Consider the following 22,933-nt stretch of genomic DNA (forward strand, 5'->3'; position numbering starts at 1 on the left):
ATATTTTTTGTTTTAGTTAATATTTTCCTGATTATTAAAGAGGATAAACATATTTTGAGATTTTGTTTGGTCATTTGTATTTATTTGTTGTAAACATCATGTTTTCTATTAGGTTATTCACTTTAAAAAATTTGATTTGTAATAACTGTTTCGTTATTGAGAATGTTGATCTCTTGTCTGTCATGTTTTAAAAATATTTTTCCCAACTTGTTTACTTTTGACTTTCTAATAGTACTTTTGATTGTACAGATTTTTAATTTGTAGGTGGCTAAGCTGAACAGTCTCTTATGTATTCTAAGCTTTATGTTATGTTTAGAAAAATTTTCTAAGATTATAAACAAATGAACCTCTCTTTTCTTCTAGTAGTTTAATTTTTTTTACAGTTTAAATATTTAATATAATTGCAATTTGTTATAATGAAAAGAGTCTGCTAGGAATTCAGCTTTATTTTTTTCCAAATGGTTAGCCATTTGTCTCAACAATATTTATTAAATAGTCTATCTTTTCTTCACTGAATGTGTATGTGGGTACATTTGCAGACAACTCTGAACTTTGAAAGTGCTTTCATATGTGCCATTTCATTTCTAACTTTGGGGTCCCAGGTGTGGACATAAACCCGAGCATGAAGGACTTTTGCCAATTCTTACAAGGGTTTGAGAGGTGTTCAGGGATTAATAGACATAACAGTACTCGTTTTGTAATCCTGCATGAGGCATTCATAGCTGTGAGGCCCGCTAGTCAGAGGGAAAAAGCTAGAAACCGGAGGAATTAGTGTAGGGGAAATATCTCCGTGTGGAGCTGCAATGGAAATCATAGGGTACACAGGGAATTGTCAAAGTCCAGGAAAATCGGGCCAAATCAGTATTGAAGGGAATCCAGTCTGGTGGATGAATGTTGTAATAGTATTATCTGTTTTCTGGCAGTATTCTGCCTCTGACTGTGGGCAGTATCTTGGTTCCAGGTGGTCTGTCTGCATGAAGTAGTACCCTAGCTAACGGTTTTGGATTGGGAGTCAGGATCCTCCTGGATAGGCAGGGTGTCAGGGATACCATTCAGAATAGGATTTAAGTCCTAGTGGGAAAAAGGAGTGTGAATTAGGAAACCAAGCAGCTACTTAGTCATGCAGATTCCATAGACATAACAAGTATGTGAGATAGGGCTTGAATTGATCTAAGGGCATCTTAGCACTCCTCCCAGAGAACTGTGGAAAATGCACACTTGGTTTAGTTCCACAGCACTGAGGTCAAGACATACTCGCTAAGCTGTGGTACCCCAGGGAGGCTGATAAATGAGGACTGTATTCATGGACTGTACTGTTCTGTACTCCTTCCTGTATAATACTGTAGTGTACATTATCTCATACTGAGAGTGATAAGGCACCCCTGGTCAATTCCACCATTTGTTCATTCATCAAATATTCATGCTAGGCACTGTACTAAGAGCTGGAGGTATAAGACAGTAAATGAAACAAAAAAGTTTCTGTTCTCATATGTTATGGTCTTGAGACAGTAAGTAAAATAAGGGTATATTAGATAATGAAAAATGCTTAGGAAAAAGCTAAAGCTGGGTAGGGAGGTTAGATGTGTATGTGTGTAGAGACATAGGAATGTTGCCATTTTAGTGTGATCTTCACTGATAAGGTGACTTTTGAGCGCAGATGTTAAGGAAGTGAGGGAATAACCATATGATTATCTGGGAGAAGTATTCCAGGTGGAAGTGTGAAGGCTCAGAGACAGGAGTGTGTATGGCTTGTTTGAAGAATAGCAAGGAGGCCAATGTGGCCAGGATGGAGTAAAAAAGATGGATGCTGGCAGTGACTCTAGCCAGCTTTGGCTTCGATATAGACATTTGAAGTGAATGTATGCATAAGTTATTTTTAGCTGGTTGGCATCCCTTGTGTAGGGAGGACCCTCCTACATCCACTCTATGTGGTTCTAATGGGCCCATCAATTAAAGAACTCCACTCTTCTGGTCGCAGGAGGTGGGATTTGGTTATACATTGTGTGTATTATGACAATAACAATTACTTGGTTAATGTGCAGGTGATCGCAACCAAGCCAGTCATTATGTTAAAGTTGGACAGGCAGCTGGCTCTACCATTAAACCTGTGTCATGATGTTGGAATGTGAGGCCAACACTCATGATGGCTTATGGCTATTCTTCACTGCTACATGAAGGATACCTATGGGGATTTAAGAGGGAATGAAGCTAACACAGAAAGAAAAACAGTATTGAGAGGTGGGGATGGGAGGTGGCGTGACTCCTGATGACCTGTGTTGAATATCATGTTCTCTGTCCCTCTGCTGTCCAATCACACAAGTCAGTATGCTCCTCTCCTTGTTTACTGAAACTGATTTGACTTGGATTTGATGGCAGCCAAGAGTCCTGTTTAATAGAGATTTTAAGATGATGTGTGGTTCCTTGTGGAAATTCAGAGCCCTCAGACTACCATGCAGGATAGCTGGAATGTCCTATGTAAATTTCAACCCTATTATAGAGGAGTCATGGTAAAGCTTTAGGGCTTAGATTGCCTGTGGCTGCAGGTTAAGCAGGGCCAAACTATTACCCTCCCTTAATGTAACAGCTGGACTTTAGGAGGCTTAAGAATCTTCCTTCCACTCAGGATAGTTCCTCATCCAGTGGATATTCATGATCTTTGGTAAAGGTCAGTAATCTGGTTATGTTATGAAAATTAGCAGAGTTCAGGATGTGTTTATAGTCATCCTTCTGAGAAAAAGTACCTTCTGTTCGACAGCTTAGGAGGTAGTTCACCACAAAGTTAACAAGATTTTACTATTTAATATGATTTGGAAAGGTATTACATACTTTATACACACTCCTTAGAATCAGCTTTCATTGCTAAAACCTATCTGACCTAAATGCTATAGTTATACTGTCATGTTTATCTAATAAGAATGGAAGGAACATAGGTAGAACAGGGGTGGGATCTTACCATTAGGACAGGATCATCTCAGTTATTCCTTCAGTGATGTCTGTCTCTATAACGAACCTTCATAGAATTCAGAGTGATCTCAATTTATGTCCAAGTCCTGTAAGTGTTAAGTTTAGAGAATCCATCAAAGACATGAAGAAGGAAAACATTGTAGGCAGAATCGGTGACATCAGAGAGTTAGCAAGCATAGAATACACATAGATTAACTCTCATCCTAGGCTAGAAATGGTTTGAAAGCTCTAACAGAAGCAAGGGCAGAGATTCTAGGAAAACGCAGAGAGAGGTAATGGATTAGGTCTCAGTGTCCAATTTACACAAGACCTTTTCCTACCATACTTTCCCCCTTGTTTTAAACAACAGTAATTAACGTTTATTGGTTGCGTGCCATGCCAGGAGTTGATCTGGGTGTCAGGAATCAGAAAAACATGGTTACAATCTAATTCGGATCTCAAAGTCTTGTATTAGGAAGACACGTATGAATGAGAGTAACATGGAAGAGCTTTCCATGTGTAACTTAAATTGCTTGAATTGTAATAACTACTGTCTGAGTGAATGCTATAAACTAAAAATGCATTTAATTTTACTTTTTAAATTTTTCTGTGCAACAGCTGATTAAAAAATTAAACTACATATCACCTAACATGTTGACCCAAATTTACGGCACACATATGTAACATGATGTATGATTTGTCCACCTAATTTCCTAATTAGGTTATAAATTGTTATTCTTGAAATTTATTATTTGACCATCATTCAAGAAACAACAGAGACATAATTCTTATAATGCTCTTCTTTGGGAGCTCATCAATCACTTAGTTTCAGTTTAGATTTCATTAATGTATCTTTAGAGAATATCTCTAACAGAGAGATTTTTTTTTTTGCCTTCAGAGAAGCTTTTTGAGCCTTCTTTTAAGGTTATGCCTACTGTACTAACAGATTTCTAGAAAGATCTGGAGATTAAATATCAGACCTTGATCATGTGTAGGAGGTGAGTTCTTAGAATGATTTGGGTTTGGAGGAGGAGGAGTGTAGAGCTTCACTTCCTTCAAGGCTGTTTTTCTCAATAAAGAGAAAAACAGTTGTTTTATGTAGTCAGTTGTTCTCACTTGTAACTGCATATTTGCTCTCTCTGCCATACTAGTGCTATTAAAATATTTTAGAACTCTCTTCAACTTGTGTTTTTATATTATTCAGTTTTTATTTTTGTTGTTGTTGGAAAAAAGCATTTTGCTGTTCTCACAGATAATTCATTAACATTTTAATTCTTATTACCTATTAGGCAAGATCATTTTGATGGGCAAGTTTACATTGTATCAATAGTATGCCTCTAATTTATATCTTCATTGCCTTACTGGAAGTGAATGGTGTGTTCTCTGGCACCCTGAATAGATGAGATGACATTCCAGAGGCAGAGATGTTGAGATAGATTCAGGTTCTTTAACTCACTCACAGGTAGATTGTGTCAGTGGTCCCCAAGACTACTCTCCAAATTTGGTGATTCACTAGGTGGGCTCATGGAACTCAATATATGGGTGTACTCATGGCTATGATTTATCCAAGTGAAGGGATACGAAGCAAAATTGGTAAAGGGAAGGGCACTCAAGGTGAAGTCTGGAGGAAACCAGTCACAAGCTTCTACGAGTCCTCTCCCAGGGGAGTTGCACGGGATACACTTAATTCTGCCAGCAGTGAACTATAACTACACATGTGAAATGTCCACTGGGAACATTCACCTGAGCCTAGGACTCCAGTGCTTTATCATGGGCTGGTCATATATAGCACATAGTGCTTGTGTGGTTGACTGTGGTCACTGAAATTCCAGACTCACAGAAGGAAAGCAGATGTTCAGCCTAAACCACATTGTTTGTACAAACAGTTTAGGTCCACTGAGCCACTGTTATCATTTAGGGGACGTTTCCTAATCAAGTTCTCAGATGCCAATCTTGCAAGCAAGCCTTTTTAAGGATAGCAGTCACAGGCCTGCTATGTTAACTCTTTTCTGCACATAGATTAAAAGGTTAAAAAAAATTTTCTTAATGAGGAGTTTCTTATCTGCACTTGTTGTGAGATCATATGCTTGTAGAAAAGCTATATTTCAGGTTTTGCTCTAAATACAAATGACTTTTCTAGAGATTTTTGAGAAAGGTGGGACAAACCTGCTCTAGTCATTTGAGTGAAACATGGCAAAACTAGAACTCTTTATGCTGAAGGAGGTTATAATCAACATTGCTGTGCCATCTACCTGTCATGAAGTATGGAGACCCTAAGAGCAGTGCAGTTAACATTAATGGTTGAATTGGTATGAACAGCAGAGCCTAGGGTAACTAAGTGAATCCTGGGGTATTTAGCTGCAGTTGAGTGCAGTTAGGTTCTGGAATATTCCCTCCAACCTCCTTACTCACCCTCCTTCATGAGCTGGACAATACATTTCAAAGAATGTTTTGTGATTACTTTTAGAAAGGATGCTTGGATAGAAGTACAAGGCAGTTAGTTACCTGATAGGCAGATCTCATGGGTGGAGGGCATAGAAGGAGTGGCTGAGCCCAGAATGTAATGCAAGATGGTCTTCATGCTGTGGGGTACCCCTCTACTGCCCAACTACTACAAGCTAGGGCTTAATTCACACTTCTCACCCTGTATCTGTATCTGTTATTTGCCAATGTAGCTAACTGATTTTACCATGATAATATGAGCTCACAAACTTACATTACAAACCCACAAGCCAAAAAAAAAAAAAGATAAAAGTAAAAAAAAAATCATTCTAGAGGTAATCAGAATGAACAGATCTGGTAGACAAAGAATTTAAAATAAAACCAGTAAATATTCACAGAGAGATAAGGGGGAACATGAAAAACATGAAACAGGAAGCTTCAAAGAAGAACCAATTGGAGATACTGGATATGAATGTATTATTGTTGAAGTAAACATCTCAATGGATGGGCTTGATAATTGAATAGCAGAATGAATACAGCCAAAACAAATGGTGAGCTGGATGATCAAGTTAAAGAACAGTCTAGGAAAGTGCTGGGGACAGGTAATAAAATGAAACATAAAAAAATTAAGAGCTGTGGGGAGTAGAAGAAGAAATGTTAGTATCAGTATTATTGGAGTCACTGTAAAATAAATGGAGAAAAGTTAGTATTTTAAAAAATAATTATTGAAAAAATTTCCAGAATGGGAGATGTGAAACCTCAGTTTGAAAGGGCTCATACAACAGAATAGATGAAAGAAACTTTATGCCTAGTCATATTAAATTAACATTTTAGAGCACCAAGTACGAAAAGCAAATGTTAAAAATTTCCAGAGGATAAATGCAGGTCAACTACCAAGCAATAGGAGTCAGATTAAATCTTCTGGGTAGCAGCACTGAATGCGAGAAAATAATAAAGTAGCATTACTAAAGTACTGGAGAAAATGAACATCAAGCTCAGTATATTTTATTGTTGACTAAATAAGCAATGACACACAAAAGCATATTCTAACAACCCAGAACTAAAACTCTAGTCTAAACCACTGCTACTCTAAGTGCAAGTCCAAGAAGTGTTTGTTATCCATCTGGATGAGACAAGAAGCATATGCAGGAATATAAATGAATACACCGCTTCCTTTTTTTTTTTGATAATATCTTGTTAGGGAAAAAAAAAAAGTAAGCTGGACTAAACTGTGTGCTTAGAAATACAGATGATTTAGACTCTGGCACAAAGTTCTTTTTTCTAAAAATATCAAAACTGATATCAAACAGTTTGTAGACTAGTGCTGGTTCAGGGACCATATTTTGAGTAGCCTATTTACAGAGGATATCATTATGAGGTGTGTGTGTACTGGAGGTGCACAAGACCATAGGAAAATGAACATGAGCTTGGGTATTTGTCTTGGCTTCGTAGTGGAAAGAAGTTTTAGATATTGATAAACTTTAAAACTTTATAGAAAAAATAAGCATAAATCCGAATCTTATTAGGTTGGGCTATCCACTGTAAGAATAAAAACAGGATGTAGATCTTTTAAAATAGAATAAGAAAATGGAATTCTTCTAACAGGAGTATTAGAAAAAGATGCGTAAATTTTAAAAGTATGGTAAATAGATAACTGGAAATAAGATGGCTGAAATATGATCTAATATCACAGCAATATAATAAATATAAATAGTTTAACCCATAAAATGATACGATTCTCACATTGGTAAACAACAAAAACAAACACAATGAAAATGCAACGTTCAAATTCATTAGGTAATTCTATATGCTGTCTTTGAGACAAAGTTTAAAATAAAATATGTAGCCTTTTAACCTCTTTTAAACTACTGGAAGCAGACAGATGGGGTGGGCCCGAGCCAGGAGGTAGCTGAGGTGATTAACATCTTGAATATAAGGAACTTCAATATATCAACAAAAATTATAGTTAACTCAAGTAGAAAGAGAAAAGGCTAGGCAAAGCACATGAATGGTCAGTTTACTGAGGAGGAAAACTGAATTGTATAGAAACAAGAAAAGGATTTATGACATAATTACACAATGGCTTATGAATTATATATGTTTTATGACTCTTTCAAACATAGATAGACCATCAAGAGAAGACTCAGACTTACATAATAGTAATTGAATTTGACCATCTCTGATATTTTGCCAACATTTGGCCTTATACAAATCATAGGTTTATATTTTAAAACTTTTTTGCTTGGAAGTTCTATTTGTTAAGGTAGGAGGATAAAACACACTTTATTTAACAATTTGTTAGCTTGACTTATAACTTTAAAATATTTAGACATGTGCTATGTGGGCCCCCATCTGTACTCTCATGTGGGCCCAACAAATATTAGGAGTGGACTGATAAAGGAGAAAGAATAATAAAAGAAAATCATAGCAGGCCTTTGTACCTGTTGTGGAAGACTATACAAGCATAACACTGGTTAAACAGTGTATTAATTTTCTGTTGCTGCTGTAACAAAATACAGCAGTTTAATGGCTTAAAACAACTTTTGTCTTACAAATTTATTATCTTACAGTTCTGGAGGTCAGAAATCTGAAATGCCTTTAACTGGGCTAAAATCAAGGTGTCAGCAAGGCTGTGTTCCTTCTAGATGCTCTAGAGGAGAATCTGCCTCTTTGCCTTTTCCAGGTTCTACAGGCAGCCTGCCTTCCTTGGCTCTTGTCTCCTTTCTCCATCTTCAAAGCCAGCAATGTAGCATCTTTCATCCCTCTGACTCTGAGTTGCTTCCTTCCCTCCTTCCCCTATAAGGGTCCTTGTGATTATATTGGATGCAACTAGATAATCCAAAATAATTTCCCCATTTTAAACTCCTTAACTTAATCACATTAGCAATGTCCTTTTTGCCATAAGAAACCTATTCACAGGTTCTAAGGATTAGGATGGACATGTTTGGGGGAAACATTGTTCTGCCTACCACAAATGGAGAGTGGGAATGGGAAGGCAGGTAGAAATTGGAGCATTTGGAGGAATAGTTTCATTTTTTACTTTATATAACTTTGTGCTACTGTTTAAATTGCTTTCGCAAAGAAGCTACTACTTTTATAATAATAACCATTAAAAGTATATTTTGATCCCTCTCCATTTTTTGTTTCTTTTTATAGAAAGTATATTTTATATCATGCATCTCTTTGCCTTTTAGGAGAATTATTTCAAATGGCCTCTTAAAGTCATTGTGTTTAATCCCATTTAATAGAGATACAAATTGGTGTATATAGAGCATAACTGAGTTACCTAAATTTATACTTGAATAAAGGGACAATCTTTTGGAAGAAGAATAACAGTGGAATAAGAGACTATAAATAAGATTTTTAAAAAGATTCCTTTCAGCATGTCACTTCCCCAAAACTAGTTCCAGTCTGTGTATTGAGTCTGATTCTCAATAATACTGATACCCCAGGGCTCAAGGAGTTGTTATTTGCTTCCAAATGGGCCCAAGTTAAAATTTAAGTTAAATACCTGATGACATATTCCTGGGAAAGCTTAACTCTTTTAGCGGTAGTAATAGTTTATTTCTCTTTTTTCTTGATCCTCTCATGTCAGCAAACCAAATTTAAGCAGTCATAAAATGCATTATCTTAGAAGAGAGATTATTTAATACATGCACAATGGACAAAGATAAAAGCAGCCTACCCTTCACATCACTGCCCACATCCCTTCTCCCAAATGTATCTCCCAAGACATTCTAATGGTCCGGGTTTCCTCCCTCTGGATGGAGGTGCCTCACGATAGATACTGTGGTGATGATTTGCTTTGGAAGATGGAAGCGTGGCTGCTGTGTTCCCACTGCTGTTGGTTCTGGGTTTTCATTTTGAAAAATTAGGGTTTATATATCAACAGGTGGTGAAGCTCATCTCTGATTCATTCTCCCCAAGGTTGGTGCATCTCCAGCAGGAGCTCAGTCATAATTGGCTTAGGACAAACTTGTTAGAACCAGGGCACCACTTCTTATAGGTATGATTGCTTTATCATGTTCACCTAAGTAAAATATAGAAACACTAAACCAGATAGATCTTATCTACTTCCTTTTTTTGATACAGAGCATTCAACATCCAAACAGTCTCATAACCTTCTCCCCCACCGACAGATGTGAGATGATCATAAAAATATTCCTTAGAAAATTCCCCTAGACATACTTTCAAGTCATACTAAACCACTCCAAAATTATTGGCAGTATATTAAATAAGATGAATTAAAGCATACAAGAAAGAAACGTCACTAGTAGGAAAATAGTCACAGAAACATAATTTAGACAGATATTAATACAGCATAAATGATTTCAAGGAAAAATAATGTAGGACTTATGACTTTTAAAATTCTTAAATTTGATGTATGGAATATCTGAGCTTTTATGTTTCATTAAGATAGTCAAGTCTACAAGTGACCAAAATAAACAAAGATTTTAATAGAGCAGACTGTGGAAAGTTGTGATAAAATGGAGCAGCTACCAAATGCAAGGGTTCTTCAGCTTCTGGTATCTGTTTATCTTTTTGCTACTGCCCACAAGTTAAATTTTTAAAAAAGCGCTTTTGAATTAAGAACTTTAGTCTCTCTCTTTTTTTTTTTTCTGATCCAGTACAGTGGAGATTGGTAGAATGGCCAAGTTAGGAAATTTTTTTTTTAAAGTTAATTTAATTAATTTTTTTATACAGCAGGTTCTTATTAGTTATCTATTTTATACATATTAGTGTATATATGTCAATCCCAATCTCCCAATTCATCACACCACCACCCCAACCCCCACCCCCGCCCCCGGCCACTTGGAAATACTTTAAAGGAGGAAACAAAAAGACTTGCTGATGGATTGTGAGAGATAAGGAAAAGTAAAGAATCAAAGGATGGGACTTCTATATCCGGTAATGGCAGATAGAAATTTAGACCAACCTTCTCACTGAAGACAAGGAGAAAAGCTAGAAATAGTAATAATAATAATAATAATAAATCTGTTGGAAGGTATCAGAGAACTCACAAGGTGATGCAGAATTACCTGGTCAAGATCCAGAAAAAGAAAGAAATACAGATTGGTGAGGCTAGCACTTGTAACTACTTTTACCTTGGGGATATTTGTTGATCTAGATGAGCTGGCTGAAAAGTTAAGTAGTGCTTTACAGTTTCTTGGGGCAGGAGAGGTAGGGAGGCAAGGAGAAAGTAAAACCATTCCTCACGTAGACTGCAACCCAGCTTTCAGGCCCCTGGTGGCCTAGAGAATCTGTCCTTAACATTGGATTAAGATGATGCCAGATTGCTAATGTTCAGATTCCTGGCAGAAGTAAATGAAAATCTTCTCTGGAGAAAGATACAATCATACAGGGCCTCAAATTATTTCTACACTTTGGAAAACAACACACAATGCCTGGCACATGAGGAAACCCGACATCACAGAAAGAAAACAATAGAAAAAATAGGTAATAGAGATTTATTCACAGCCACTCTAACATTGGAATGCTCAGATACTTTAAAACATTCTTTTTATGTTCAAGGAGACAAAAGACAAAATCAAAAATTTGGGCAGAAAATGAGAAATTAAAAAATGACAGCAGATTTGAAAAAAAGAATCAAATAGACATTCCAGAACAGAAAAAAAAATGCAGTAATCAAAAACTAAGCAGCAAAACTGAAGTTTGAACCCAGGAAGTTCAACTTTAGGGACCATGGTCTTAACAGCTACTCTGAAAACTAGGAAAAAAATTGTTAACATTCTTAAACTTCCAAATTTAATGAGAGTTTAACCAACTTAAACTACATTCTGGTTAATCATTGAAAACATTATATGATGTCATAAAAGATAGACAGTATGGTCAAATATGTAGTTTGGGAATACAAATTTTAAGACACTGATATAATAAAACCATGGTCAACAGAACATTTGTCATTTCCCTGAAAAAGTTCCATTGAAAATTGAATGAAATTGTAGAGATACCAGCTTCTATGAATGATATAATTTTCATGTTTCATATTCTTTTACCAGAAAGTTGCACAGAAATAATTTATTAATTTAATACTGTCTAAAACTTTTAAGGTGATCCCATTTAGCTCAGTCTGGAAAATTTATTTTTAAAAGTTCCTGCTCCTTCTTGACTCTAGTAATTAGGGCGTTTTGGAAATTAGATACTATGTGTCTCTTTTCAGAATACTTTGCCTGGATATTGGTTTTAACCAAGGTGTATGACTTGGCTTTTCATTCTTTTCAATTCATTTCTGTATTCTTCTGGACTTCCCCTTCCCAGTTGTCACGCATAGATGAAAATAACATAACTTCCTCTGAAGCGTTTTTTTTTTTTCTTCTCTGAGAATTGCCAGTTTTACCCGAAGTTGCCAAAATCGTCACCAAGATTCACCAAGGGGTGCGTAAGGAGAATTAGGAGGCTCAAACACTGATTGAGGGGCTGGTCAGGAGTTTGGAAGGAGGGGGAAATGAGTTGGGTAGGTCCCCAGCTGTCCCTCCCCTTTCTAATGCCACAGAAAAGGGATGTTTCTCTGGCCAGCACTCCTGCCACTCCCCCATATCCAAGTTCTCTTTGGGAAGTGGAGTAACATTTTAGAATGTTAACATACTTTGTAATCAAAATCTCAAAGTGTAGCTGTTACTGAATTTGCTAACAAATTTGTTTGTAAAAACATTAGCTTTGGTTTTACCAAATTATCCCCAGGGGGCAGCAGAGAGTGATCTTACTGCAAATAGTGATTAGAGGCAGAGCACAGAGTTTCTCCCTCTCTCTCTGTCTCTGTCTCTCTGTCTCTCCGTCTCTGTCTCTCCCTCTCTCCCTCCATCCATACGTCCATGTATCTCTCTCTCTCTCTCTTCAAAACAAACTATTAAGTTGTAAGAGTGCCCAAATGGAAGAAAGAATGAGAGAATAGATGAATAGATTTAGGAAGGGTGATAAGTGTGGGAGATGTATTAGAGTCAAGACAGAGTTAAAAAATAGGTAGTAAAGTAATTTGCCACATAATTAATAGACAGATTTGGAGTGAGATTTCTTGGGCTTGAATCCTATCTCCATCACTTATTAGCTGTATGACTGGACAATTTACTTAACATCTCTGATTTTAGTAAACTGTAAAATGGGGATAATAATGTTTTTACTTCATAGGGTTGAGAGGGTTAAATGAGGCCATATTTATAAAATGCGTAGAACAGGATCTTAACTATTTACTATGGACACAACCAGTGAGGTCTAGGATTGATATTTTAACAAAATATAAATATATAAAATGTGGTTACTAATTTCTCTGTTCTGGTTTTACTTGTTTATTTGATATTGCATACATTTTATTTTCCAATATTTATTTCTAAATTTTCTTTTTGTACAATTTATGAACTTATATTGAAAAATAATGATTAGCTCTTATCTATCTTCTAACTTTTAAAGGAGAATTATGGAGGTATAGCTTATATTCAAAGTGAAAATTTTCAAGGTAAATATCAATGACATAGTAGAATGTAAAAAATAGAAATATACATTTTGTGAGGCTTTTAAAAAATTTTTAATTTATTTATTTTTGGCTGCGTTGGGTCTTCGTTTCTGTGCGAGGGCTTTCTCTAGTTGTGGCAAGCGGGGGCCACTCTTCATCGCGGTGAGCGGGCCTCTCACTATCGCGGCCTCTCTTGTTGCGGAGCACAGGCTCCAGACGCGCAGGCTCAGTAGTTGTGGCTCACGGGACTAGTTGCTCCGCGGCGTGTGGGATCTTCCCAGACCAGGGCTCGAACCCGTGTCCCCTGCATTAGCAGGCAGATTCTCAACCACTGCGCCACCAGGGAAGCCCTGTGAAGCTTTTTAAAGTTACTCATCAGTACATTTAATGATTGTGCATGGCAGAAGATCCAGGACTTCAGATGGGTCTTCAGAGCTTGGGTCAGGGAAGATTGCAGAAAAGTGAATTAGAGAATAGGGAAATAGGAAATGGCTAGGAGACCGGTCATTTTATGCAATCAGAGATTGAATTATAGTGGCTCTGTGGTAATTCATTAGCCTTAGATCTCTAACCATTGTACCATGAGGGCAGGGAGGAAATAAAATAAAGAGTGGCGCATTGTAGAGTTCGAATTCTTTGAAATTCTTCACATTGTTGGGCATTGTTCTTTCACCTCCATGAAATAGTTACATTAGCAACTGGGTGGCAGTAGGACAGGGTAAACTGAGGGACTTGGGATTAAGTGTTTAGTAGTGTGCATGTGAGTTTGTGTGTGCGCGTGTGTATGCATATGCAAATGGAAGGGTAAGTCAGGCCACATATCTAAGCCAGAATGTTCACAGAGAGCAAAAATGACAAGGCAAGTAGGCATTGGCCCATTACCACAAGGATACACATCCAGAAAATTCAGCTAAGGAAGGAGGAGCAGGCAGGTACTTCAGTTATAGGCAGTCAAGACTCAAATCCAAGAGGTGAAAGAGCAGGCAATGGAGAACAAGGGGTCAGAAATAAAAGGCCATTAGAGTCTGTGCAGTAAATATTCAAGGTCCATGCAAAGCCTTTATATAATGGGGAGGGGTCCCAAGGGCAAGATGACAACATCTTCTTGACTGGTTTCAGTTGTGGCTAAGCATGACTGTGACATGAGACAAAGAGATACACCTGACTGGAAGAAGTTTACTTCAAAAGCATTTATAGGCAGATGAATCTTTTTTTTTTTTTTTTTTTTTTTTTTTTTAGTAAATCAACAGTGCAAATTTGGGGGCATTATGTCTTAAAGCAGCTCTAACTTATTAAAGCTTACTAGGCCTTTTTGTCTTGGCTACTACAACATTAACCTGCATAACATTGTTCTGTTTGTCTCTGTGGGCACTGATTCGTAATTGGCAGTACTGAAGAGGAGTTGGAAGACTGGTGGAGTAAAAGGTTTTGAGTTTCTGGTTTGAGGGGTACCTTTCTCTTGATCTTGTTTCCATCTTTTGCTCTGCTTTTTGGGACCCAAGGAGCACACCTAAGGAGAATCCTTGAGATTTTTCAGAGACCTGCATATACAAGACAAGCACATTTTTCTCTCATTCTGTTGACTTTCACGGCTTATGTTTGGTGGATGGTTATGATGACAAACTCTTGGTCTCTTTACTGTTTTTCTAAATACTTGCTCTGCATAATAGGTCAAGGTGGGAGTTGGGAGGTTGGGGGGATGGGGTTTTGGGATGGAGGGGATGTAAGAGTGTGAAGAGAAGGTCTCATCCCACCAAATCTACTTTGAGAATTCTATGGTTTTTCACACCGCGCACTTGACTCTTAAAATGCTGATTGTACATTGTGGTTGGACCTGAGATGAGGGCATAGGAGTGTGTCTATTTAAAGTTGTTGCCTGAAATTTCAAACCAGAGGAGTTAACTGGAAAGAACAGAGGGCTAGTGAACTTGAAATGTGAGTTTTACTCCCAGCTTTGTCACCAAGTCACTTTGGGACCTCAGGCAGATCATGTAACCCTTCTGTGCTTTAGTTTTGGCTGTGTCATTGAACAGGCATTAACATAAATGATCATCAAGAATTTTTGATGACATGAGAAAATGCTCATATCAATATAATATTAAGTGGAAAAATTAGGTCATAGACTCAATTAAGAAACTTGCCTAGTATCATCAGATTAGTAATCATCCAGCAGAGACTCAACCCATGGTCTTTTTAAGTATTCCATGCCCTCAAGCACCTGATTTCACTGTCTTAAATTGACTCACTGGAAGGAAAGCTTGAGAAGGGGAAGAGGGGAAATATATATAGTTTACTCTTTGGCAAGAGGCAAGATGGAACTGCTAGCTTAAAGAAAAAAAATGCATGTTATTTAATTTTTTTCCTGTTTGCAATGTTTTCTTCCCCTTCCTGGGGAGTTTTGCCTTGGGGTAGGAAACTCTTAGCACATAGAGGAGTTTTTTCCTCCCAAACATAATCTAAATACCTATGAATAGTCACATTAAGGCAGGTGTTTTTTTTTTTTTTTTTTTTTGTAACTCTAAATTCCAGACGTGTGGCAACTAAAGATGAGTATTTATTTGTAATTTGGTTCAAATGATCATTCTAGCTCTTCCAACATGAAAGTGAATGGGAATAAGTACTGAATTGTGATAGACAGTATTATGCTCCCCCCAAAGATGTCCGTGTCCTAACCCCTTGTAAATGTGTAGCCTTACACAGGAAAAGAGACTTTGCAGATGTGATTAAGTTAAGGATTTTGAAATGCGGATATGATCCTGGATTACCTGGGTGGTCCAATGTAATCACAAAGGTCTCTATAAGAGGGAGGCAGGAGAGTTACCACCAGAGAAGATATAACAAAGGAACAGGGGTGGGAATGAGACACAGAATTCAAGTGACCCCTAGAAGCTGGAAAAGGCAAAAAATAGATTCTCTCCATGTGTCCAGAAAGAACACAGCCCTGCCAACACCTTTATATTAGCTCTATAAGATCTATTTTGGACTTCAGACCTCTAGAATGGTAAGATAATTAATTTGTGCTGTTTTAAGCCACTCAGTTTGTGGTAATTTATTACAGTAGTAATAGGAAAGTAATACACTTATGATGCTTCTAGAGTTGTATGTGACTCCCATTATAGACAGTAATCACATAAGAATTTTCAAGGGAAAATCTTTTACTCTAAACTTGATTACTGAGGCTATACACCTCTTCAAACTGGAGATAACTGCTAAAAGTTATGATGACTGGGAAATTTACAGGATGGGTCAAATATAGAGAAATATCCTATTTTGCTTTTTAAACCAAATTTAGACAAATCAGTTTATCTTGGGCACGTTCAATGCCTTACTGTAAAGTTTATCTGTGTACAGCAGAAGTGAGAAGAGGACCAATGAGCTGAAAGATAACTCAATCAATCCACTTCCTCCGTCTTTGCTTCAGTGCTTCATACAGGAAATCTATTGCTGTGTCAAGTTCCAGAGAAGTTTCTTCTGTTCCAAGTTACTAATCAGGCTGAAACACATAGAGTTGAAGGAAGGGGCTAGGAGGAAAGAAGTGTCGTGCTGCTAACGGGCTAAGAGGATCCAGCACGGAGAAGTGGACCAAAGAGAGCCTCACCATGTCCATAGCTCCTTTTACACCTGTGTGGAGGAACAGTGCTGAGTGAAGGGCAGAAAATAAGAAAACAGAAATGCTCTGCACTTGGATAACTTCAGATCTTCAGCTACTACTGATTTTGACTCTCTTCTTAGTTGCAGGTGGGTTTGAATTCACTTTGGGAGGGTGACAGGAGAATGACTGGTGAGAAACCTGGTCTAAGCTTTTCCTGAGCTTTCTTTGCCTTTCTCATGGAGCAGAGCACGATAAATGCAATCTGAGATATGGGGGACGGGGTTTCCTTCTATATTTACTTCACTTTATTATTCTTATTTTCCACTTTGCCTTACTTATTTTATTTTGTGTCCTACTACACTATACATATCTCTATAATTTGCCCCACTGCCCATTTCCTTATTCCCCCTCCCCCTTTTTTGAACGAGACAGAATTAATTTCTAGTAGCAATTCAAGTCACCTGAAAAAAGTGGAGCTATTTTCGTCTCCCCCTCTTAAAAAACTTAAATAATAATCCCAACCTATTTATGTCCATATTGTTAACAGTGTAAATTAGGAAAGTTTATTGCTTTCTTGTCACTTTCGATGACCAGGCACTTTTAAAAATATAATACGTTCAGGAGTTTGGTGGTGCATCTGTGATGTAGGTCTGTATTTATCTTTAACATGTGTGGGCTGTCAGAGACAGTTTCTGGGTTAGAAGACACGTTCTTCAACATCTAGGTTCCTGCAGGAGTTGTGGGGAACTTGGGGCTATTGCGGGGCTGTCCTGGTTTCACGATAGAGGGTTGGTAGGAGTGGGAGGGAGTTTTCAGGTTTCACTTTTAGTAGATGGAAGCAGCTGCAAGGAAACATTTGGTTTTAAATTTTATAGTTTGGTAATGGAAGGAAGAAAAGTATATTTTCTCATATAAATGACTTTAAAATACTGTCTATCTTCCAGCAAAACATCTGTTTTTCTGCATGTTAATCTTACTGGTGAGCACACGTAAAGTAACTATACTGTAGTACTGTACTTTTCTATGGAGCGTTTTCCCAGACTTTTTCTCCTCTGATCTGCGCAGCAACCCAGTGAAGCAGGCATAGAAGACATTTCTCCATCTTACAAAGGTAGAAACTGGGGCATAGAGAGGTGAAATGATTTGTCCAAGGTTACGTTACTAGTATATGACAGTCATACCCAGTAATAATATACATCTGTTAAGTATCACTAAACATTTGAATGGGCAGTTTTCCTCAATACTTAGCCATTATGCTTTTCACTAACAAGTGCCACTAAGCCAATACTTAGTTATAAACTGAATGGAGTATTTACTCACTTAAAAAAAAAAAAAATCAAGTGATCTGAATCTTTCAATAGTCGAGGTCTTGTTGTAGAAAGTTTTTAAAGAAACCTGCGCAGGACCCAACTTGGCAGGGAACGTCAGCTAGGCAATGAGCTATTTATGTCAAGTTGCACTATGACTTTTGGGTAAAAGAAAACAGATCAGGAGTAAAACATAATCAATAATTTTGAATTTAATGCTTTAAAGGTTTGGATTTTAAAACTGTTTCTAACCACAACTAGGCGATACTAACAAATATCAAGTCTCTGAAGTCTGTGCTTCTATAATTATAATGTTATCAGAACGTTTAGGATAAAGATATGGAAAAGCAAATTACTTTATATGCAGTGATTTGGCATGATAAATTGACCATGAAATAATTCAGAATAATGATATGCAAAGCACTTGGGGCATGAGTTTATATCTTTATCACTAACACTTCTTTGTTATTAATGCTGCCAAACAGAAATAACTCACTTTATTATACAAGACAAACTCACAAAGGAGAAAGAGAGCTAATGACTTCACTGTAAACAGCATACTATTTTTAAAAATCCACTTACTTTTTTGTTTTACTTATTTGTTTATAAATTCAAGCAGTGTGGTAGTTGATAGACAAGATTTATTAAGAAAATACCTGAGAGGGAAAAATAAAAACAATGCTAATCATCCACTGCAGAGTAAAGCTCTCCAACCCTGTGTCTGGTCCCCTTCCCTCAAACTCCCTTTACCCCACACCACTTCTTCTTTTTTATTTTATTCTATTGTCTTCTAGATTTTTTCTTGTGTTCAAATTATATTTTGATGTCCCCATTAAAATCTTTTATAAAAGATTCTATCATTTATAAAAGTCACAGATATTGAGATTATGAGTTACTGAAAAGGAATCCTCCACCTTTTTTCTTCTTGGGCTAATTTTGACCATTTGTTATTATCTCCCAGTAGGGGGCAGGCAGTAACAAGAAGAGGAGATGATAAAAATCAAGGCAGGGCTGTTTGGTAGCTTCAGCGGTTTGCAAAAAACCGAAAAAGAGATTAAAAGCAATTGAGAAAAAGAAGGTGTTTGTCCTCATTAATTTCAGTCTTCTCTTCCTTTTCTAATTTGTGATAGCTGTGAATTTACACATTATAGTAATTTTTAGGTGTGGTTTCCTCTAAACATCCAAGCTTAAACAATTAATAAATGAACCAAAAGTCTTTATATAGTCTCGTATATAGAGTGTGTGTCTGTGTGTGTGTGTCTGTGTGTGTGCGTGTGTGTGTGTGGGAATAGGGCCTAAAAATTGTTAGCAATCTAAATTAGAGAGATCAAGCTAAGATGAAACAAACGGAGAACATTTTCAGTCAGTCTTGAAATTGTGTATGAACCTAGTAAAAATCCAAAGACAGGAGAAATTATGGTGGGTTGGACTTATTGAAGCCTTTATGGAAGAGATGGGTCTTGAAAGGTTTGGATAGATGCGGAAAGGCAGAGATAGAAAGTGGGAGGAGGAGACGTGTAGCATGATCAAAGGCAAGGTTGTTCAGGGAGAAAAAGAACTCTTAGCTTCATGGATCAGAGATTGGTTGTTATATGACTGCGGGAAATAAGGCTGAATTTCAGGGGTCCTTGATCTCTAAACAAAGAAACTTGGATACTGTACACTAGTCAGGAAAATAATATAATAAAACAATATTTTGGAGAACAATGTGGCATCGGTATCTCACTGAGTGGGAGTGGCACTTGGTAAAGCTTTGTTCTGAAGCAGGGGCAAGAGCTCCTACCCTTGAGTTTACATTTTAGGAAGGCCCATGATATTACTGAGAGACATTGGCAGCTGAGAAGGGAAGTTTCTTTGCAGAGGAAGATGTTAAATTCAGTATAGAGAGGGCAAACACATAGGATGAAAATCCCTAAGAGTACTTGGAAGTATAGCACATCCAGAATTTGTGGATGGAGGATCCCACAAAGAGAGTACACATGAAGAGATAAAAATAATAGAATAAACTCTAGAGATTTTTGGATTTGGGTCCTAGGAGTGATAATTATTTCTTCCTCTCTATAACAGAGAGTAAGATCTGAGAAGAGATGGGAAGGGAGACAATCTGCCGTATAAATGGAACGCTTCACTTTTAATAAGAGGATAGAAACTCTTCTGAAATTGCAGAGTAAGATGAGAAGTTGGATGTAAGGATGCTAATAGGTTGAGGATAGAAATAAGGAAATGGGAACAAATGAGAGTTCCACAGTAGATAAATTCCTTCCCAATAAAGTCATGAGTATTTCAGTTAATGGTGCTAGTTAATAAGATAATTCAGTTTTCATTTGGTTTTATGTTGTATCTGAAAAATCAATCTGTACAGTGATTAAAATGTAGTAACTTTTAATATATACTTTTGCCTCTTCCCCCTTGTTGTCATCAACACACATTTGATAATTCCTAAATGGGATTAGGGAGCAGATCTGTGGTTATGAAATGACTTTGGACTGTGTGATGCTAACTGCTCCTAAGAATCAAACCATTACTTTTTTTTATAGTTATAAACTTTAAAAGTTGAGTTTTGAGCAGAGAATGTTTATTAGCGAGGGCCCTTGGAAGAAACATCTGGAAAGTAGGACAAGGGAGCAGAGGGAGAAGTCCACCAGCAATCTTAACCATGACCCTCATCTGACCCCTCATGGGGGTCTCTAGAGTTAAAGTGGCTCCAGAGAGACTCTGCATTGAATCAAAATGGCTGGGGCTTTATACCTCCAAATTAGTCAACGGCTGCCCTGGGAAAAGTCTGACTGTGCGTGAGATAACTGAGGTGATCTCCGAAGATGCTGAGAACTGAAGGCTGTCTGCTGACAGTGCTCCTAGCAGCAGGAGCAGAAACTCATTCCTCGAATAGGATTCTGGGTACACATACTATCTCCATCATAGCTGCCATTTCCAGGGCTCTTCATTCCTCCCTGAATTTCTGAGTTTCTGTCTGGTGTTATTTCCCTTCAACCTAAATAATTTCTATTATCATCACTAGTAGTGTAGTTCTGCTGGTGAGGAGTTCTCTTAGTTTCCTTTTATCTGAATATGCTTCATTCTTGCATATTTATTCTTGCATATTTTTGCTGGATGTAGATTCTGGTTGACTTTTTTTTCTTTCAGCACTTTAAAAATGTTGTTTTACCAGTTCTGATGAGAAGTTGGCAGACTCAAAACATTGCCCCTCTGACTATAATGAGTCTTTTTTTTTCTGGCCGCTTTAAAGATTTTCTCCTTATTGGCAGTTTCACCACACATAATGTGTCTATGTATAGTTATTTTCATATTTATCCTGCTTGAGGACTACTGAGATTCTTGAATCTGTAAATTTATGCTTTACAGCAAATTTAGGGAAATTTTTAATCACTATTTTCTTCAAATATTTTATCTATCAACTTTCTATGCTACTTCATTGCAGGTCCCTATAGCTATTATAGGTTGTTTTTTTCAATTTTTTTTTCTCTCTGCTCTTCAGATTGGATAACTTCTATTGATATATTTTTAAGTTTGCTAACAATTTCCCTCTCTCACTTCTCTTAAGGCCATCCACTGAATATTTTATTTCAGATATTGTATTTTTCAATTTTAGAGTTTCCATTTATTTTGTAACTTGTCTCTTTTCATTCTGTTGAGATTTTTTGTTTTTTCATTCATTGTGAGTCTATTTTCTTTTATATCACTGAGCATAGTTTAATATTTACTTTATGGTCCTTTTCTGATAATTGCAGTATCTGTGTCAATTTGAGGTTGATTTCCCTTTAACGTTTTTTTTTTTCTTCTAAGAATGGGCCACAATTCCCTGGTTCTCTGTAGGGTGAGTAATTTTGTTTAGATTGTGAATATTACATCTTAGAGTCTATATTCTGTTATATTACTTTGTTGATTTTTTTTCCCCAGAAAACATTTACCTTGGTGGAACTCAAACTAAAAACTCTCTCAGACAGTATTTTATTTCATTATTTTTTTAAAAAAATTTATTTATTTATTTATTTAGGCTGCACCAGGTCTTAGTTGTGGCACGCGGGATCTTTGTTGTGGCATGTGAACTTTTAGCTGCGGCATGCGAAATCTTAGTTGCAGCATGCATGCAGGATCTAGTTCCCCGAACAGGGATTGAACCCGGGTCCCCTGCATTGGGAGCATAGAGCCCTACCCACTGGGCCACCAGGGAAGTCCCATCTCTTGGACAGTATTTTAAATCTCGGTGCTTTTACTTTTAGCTAGTTGGCTTCAAGTGTGCCCTGCCATGTGGGGCTTGGGGTCAGCCAGAGAGGTGGGTACAGTTTATACACAGAATTTAGAACTCTAGCTCTCTGTCTCTCTCAATTTCAAGAGACCAAGGCTGCCCCGAAATTTATCTTCTTGTTCTTCAGAGAACTGTGGGTTTTCTATTAGAGTTTTAGCTGTCCAGTGTCATGCCAACTGCAGCCTTTCCTGGGACTAGAAGTGGTAAATATGGGAAACTTTCTTTCTTTCAAGGATTGATACCTCTCAAGAATCTTCTTGCTTTTTCTACTTGCCAGTGGCTTCAAATAGTTGTTTTTCTATTTTGTCCAGAATTTGTGGTTGTTATGTGTGGAAGCTTACTTGTCCATAAACAAAGTAGAACTTTCTTCAAATCTATGTCTTTTTAATATCATTGTGTTTTTACCAAGTGATATTGATTTGGTTGGTTGTATTGTCTTGGACATTTAGATCAAATGTATTATATTATTAAATGCCTTTTTGTTTTCTAAATTTCATCCATGCCTTGACTATTTTGGTGCTTTTCATTTTTCTCAAGAAAATCTCACTCCCCTTTCCCTTGTTTTCTAGATTCTTATATATCTCTGTATTGGACTTAAAGATCCGTCATGAGATATAATTCTAACCGCTAGCTATGTCATCTTTAAGAAATTACTTGCCCCCCCTTTAAACAGTAATTTCCTCATTTGTGAAATAAAGGAGATGCATGACACTATTGAGAAGTACTGAGTTTTCAGACAGGAAGGATTTTAGAAACCTTCAAATTAAATTCTTTCATTTTATACATGGGCAAATAAAGCCCAGAAATGTTTAAGGAATTACTAAAGACATAACCCAACTTTTTAGTGGATGAGCTGAGCTTGGAAATCCTCCATAGCACCAAAAATAGAGGGGAAAATGGATGTGGCAAGCATA

General features: G+C 37.1%; 1 protein-coding gene across 2 annotated transcripts in view; it reads left to right on the forward strand.

The window, feature by feature from the left end:
- Nucleotides 1–16,328: 16,328 nt before the first annotated feature.
- LOC137765744 (cell surface glycoprotein CD200 receptor 1-like) overlaps nt 16,329–22,933 on the forward strand; it is a 32,075-nt gene continuing 25,470 nt past the window's right edge. For both annotated transcript variants that reach the window (XM_068545531.1, XM_068545532.1), the window contains exon 1: nt 16,329–16,591. In XM_068545531.1, the coding sequence (XP_068401632.1) occupies nt 16,525–16,591 (67 nt within the window). In that variant the 5' untranslated portion in view covers nt 16,329–16,524. The remainder of the gene's footprint in view (nt 16,592–22,933) is intronic.

Source organism: Eschrichtius robustus, chromosome 6 (assembly GCF_028021215.1).
Source record: "Eschrichtius robustus isolate mEscRob2 chromosome 6, mEscRob2.pri, whole genome shotgun sequence".
NCBI classification, from domain to species: Eukaryota; Metazoa; Chordata; class Mammalia; order Artiodactyla; family Eschrichtiidae; genus Eschrichtius; species Eschrichtius robustus.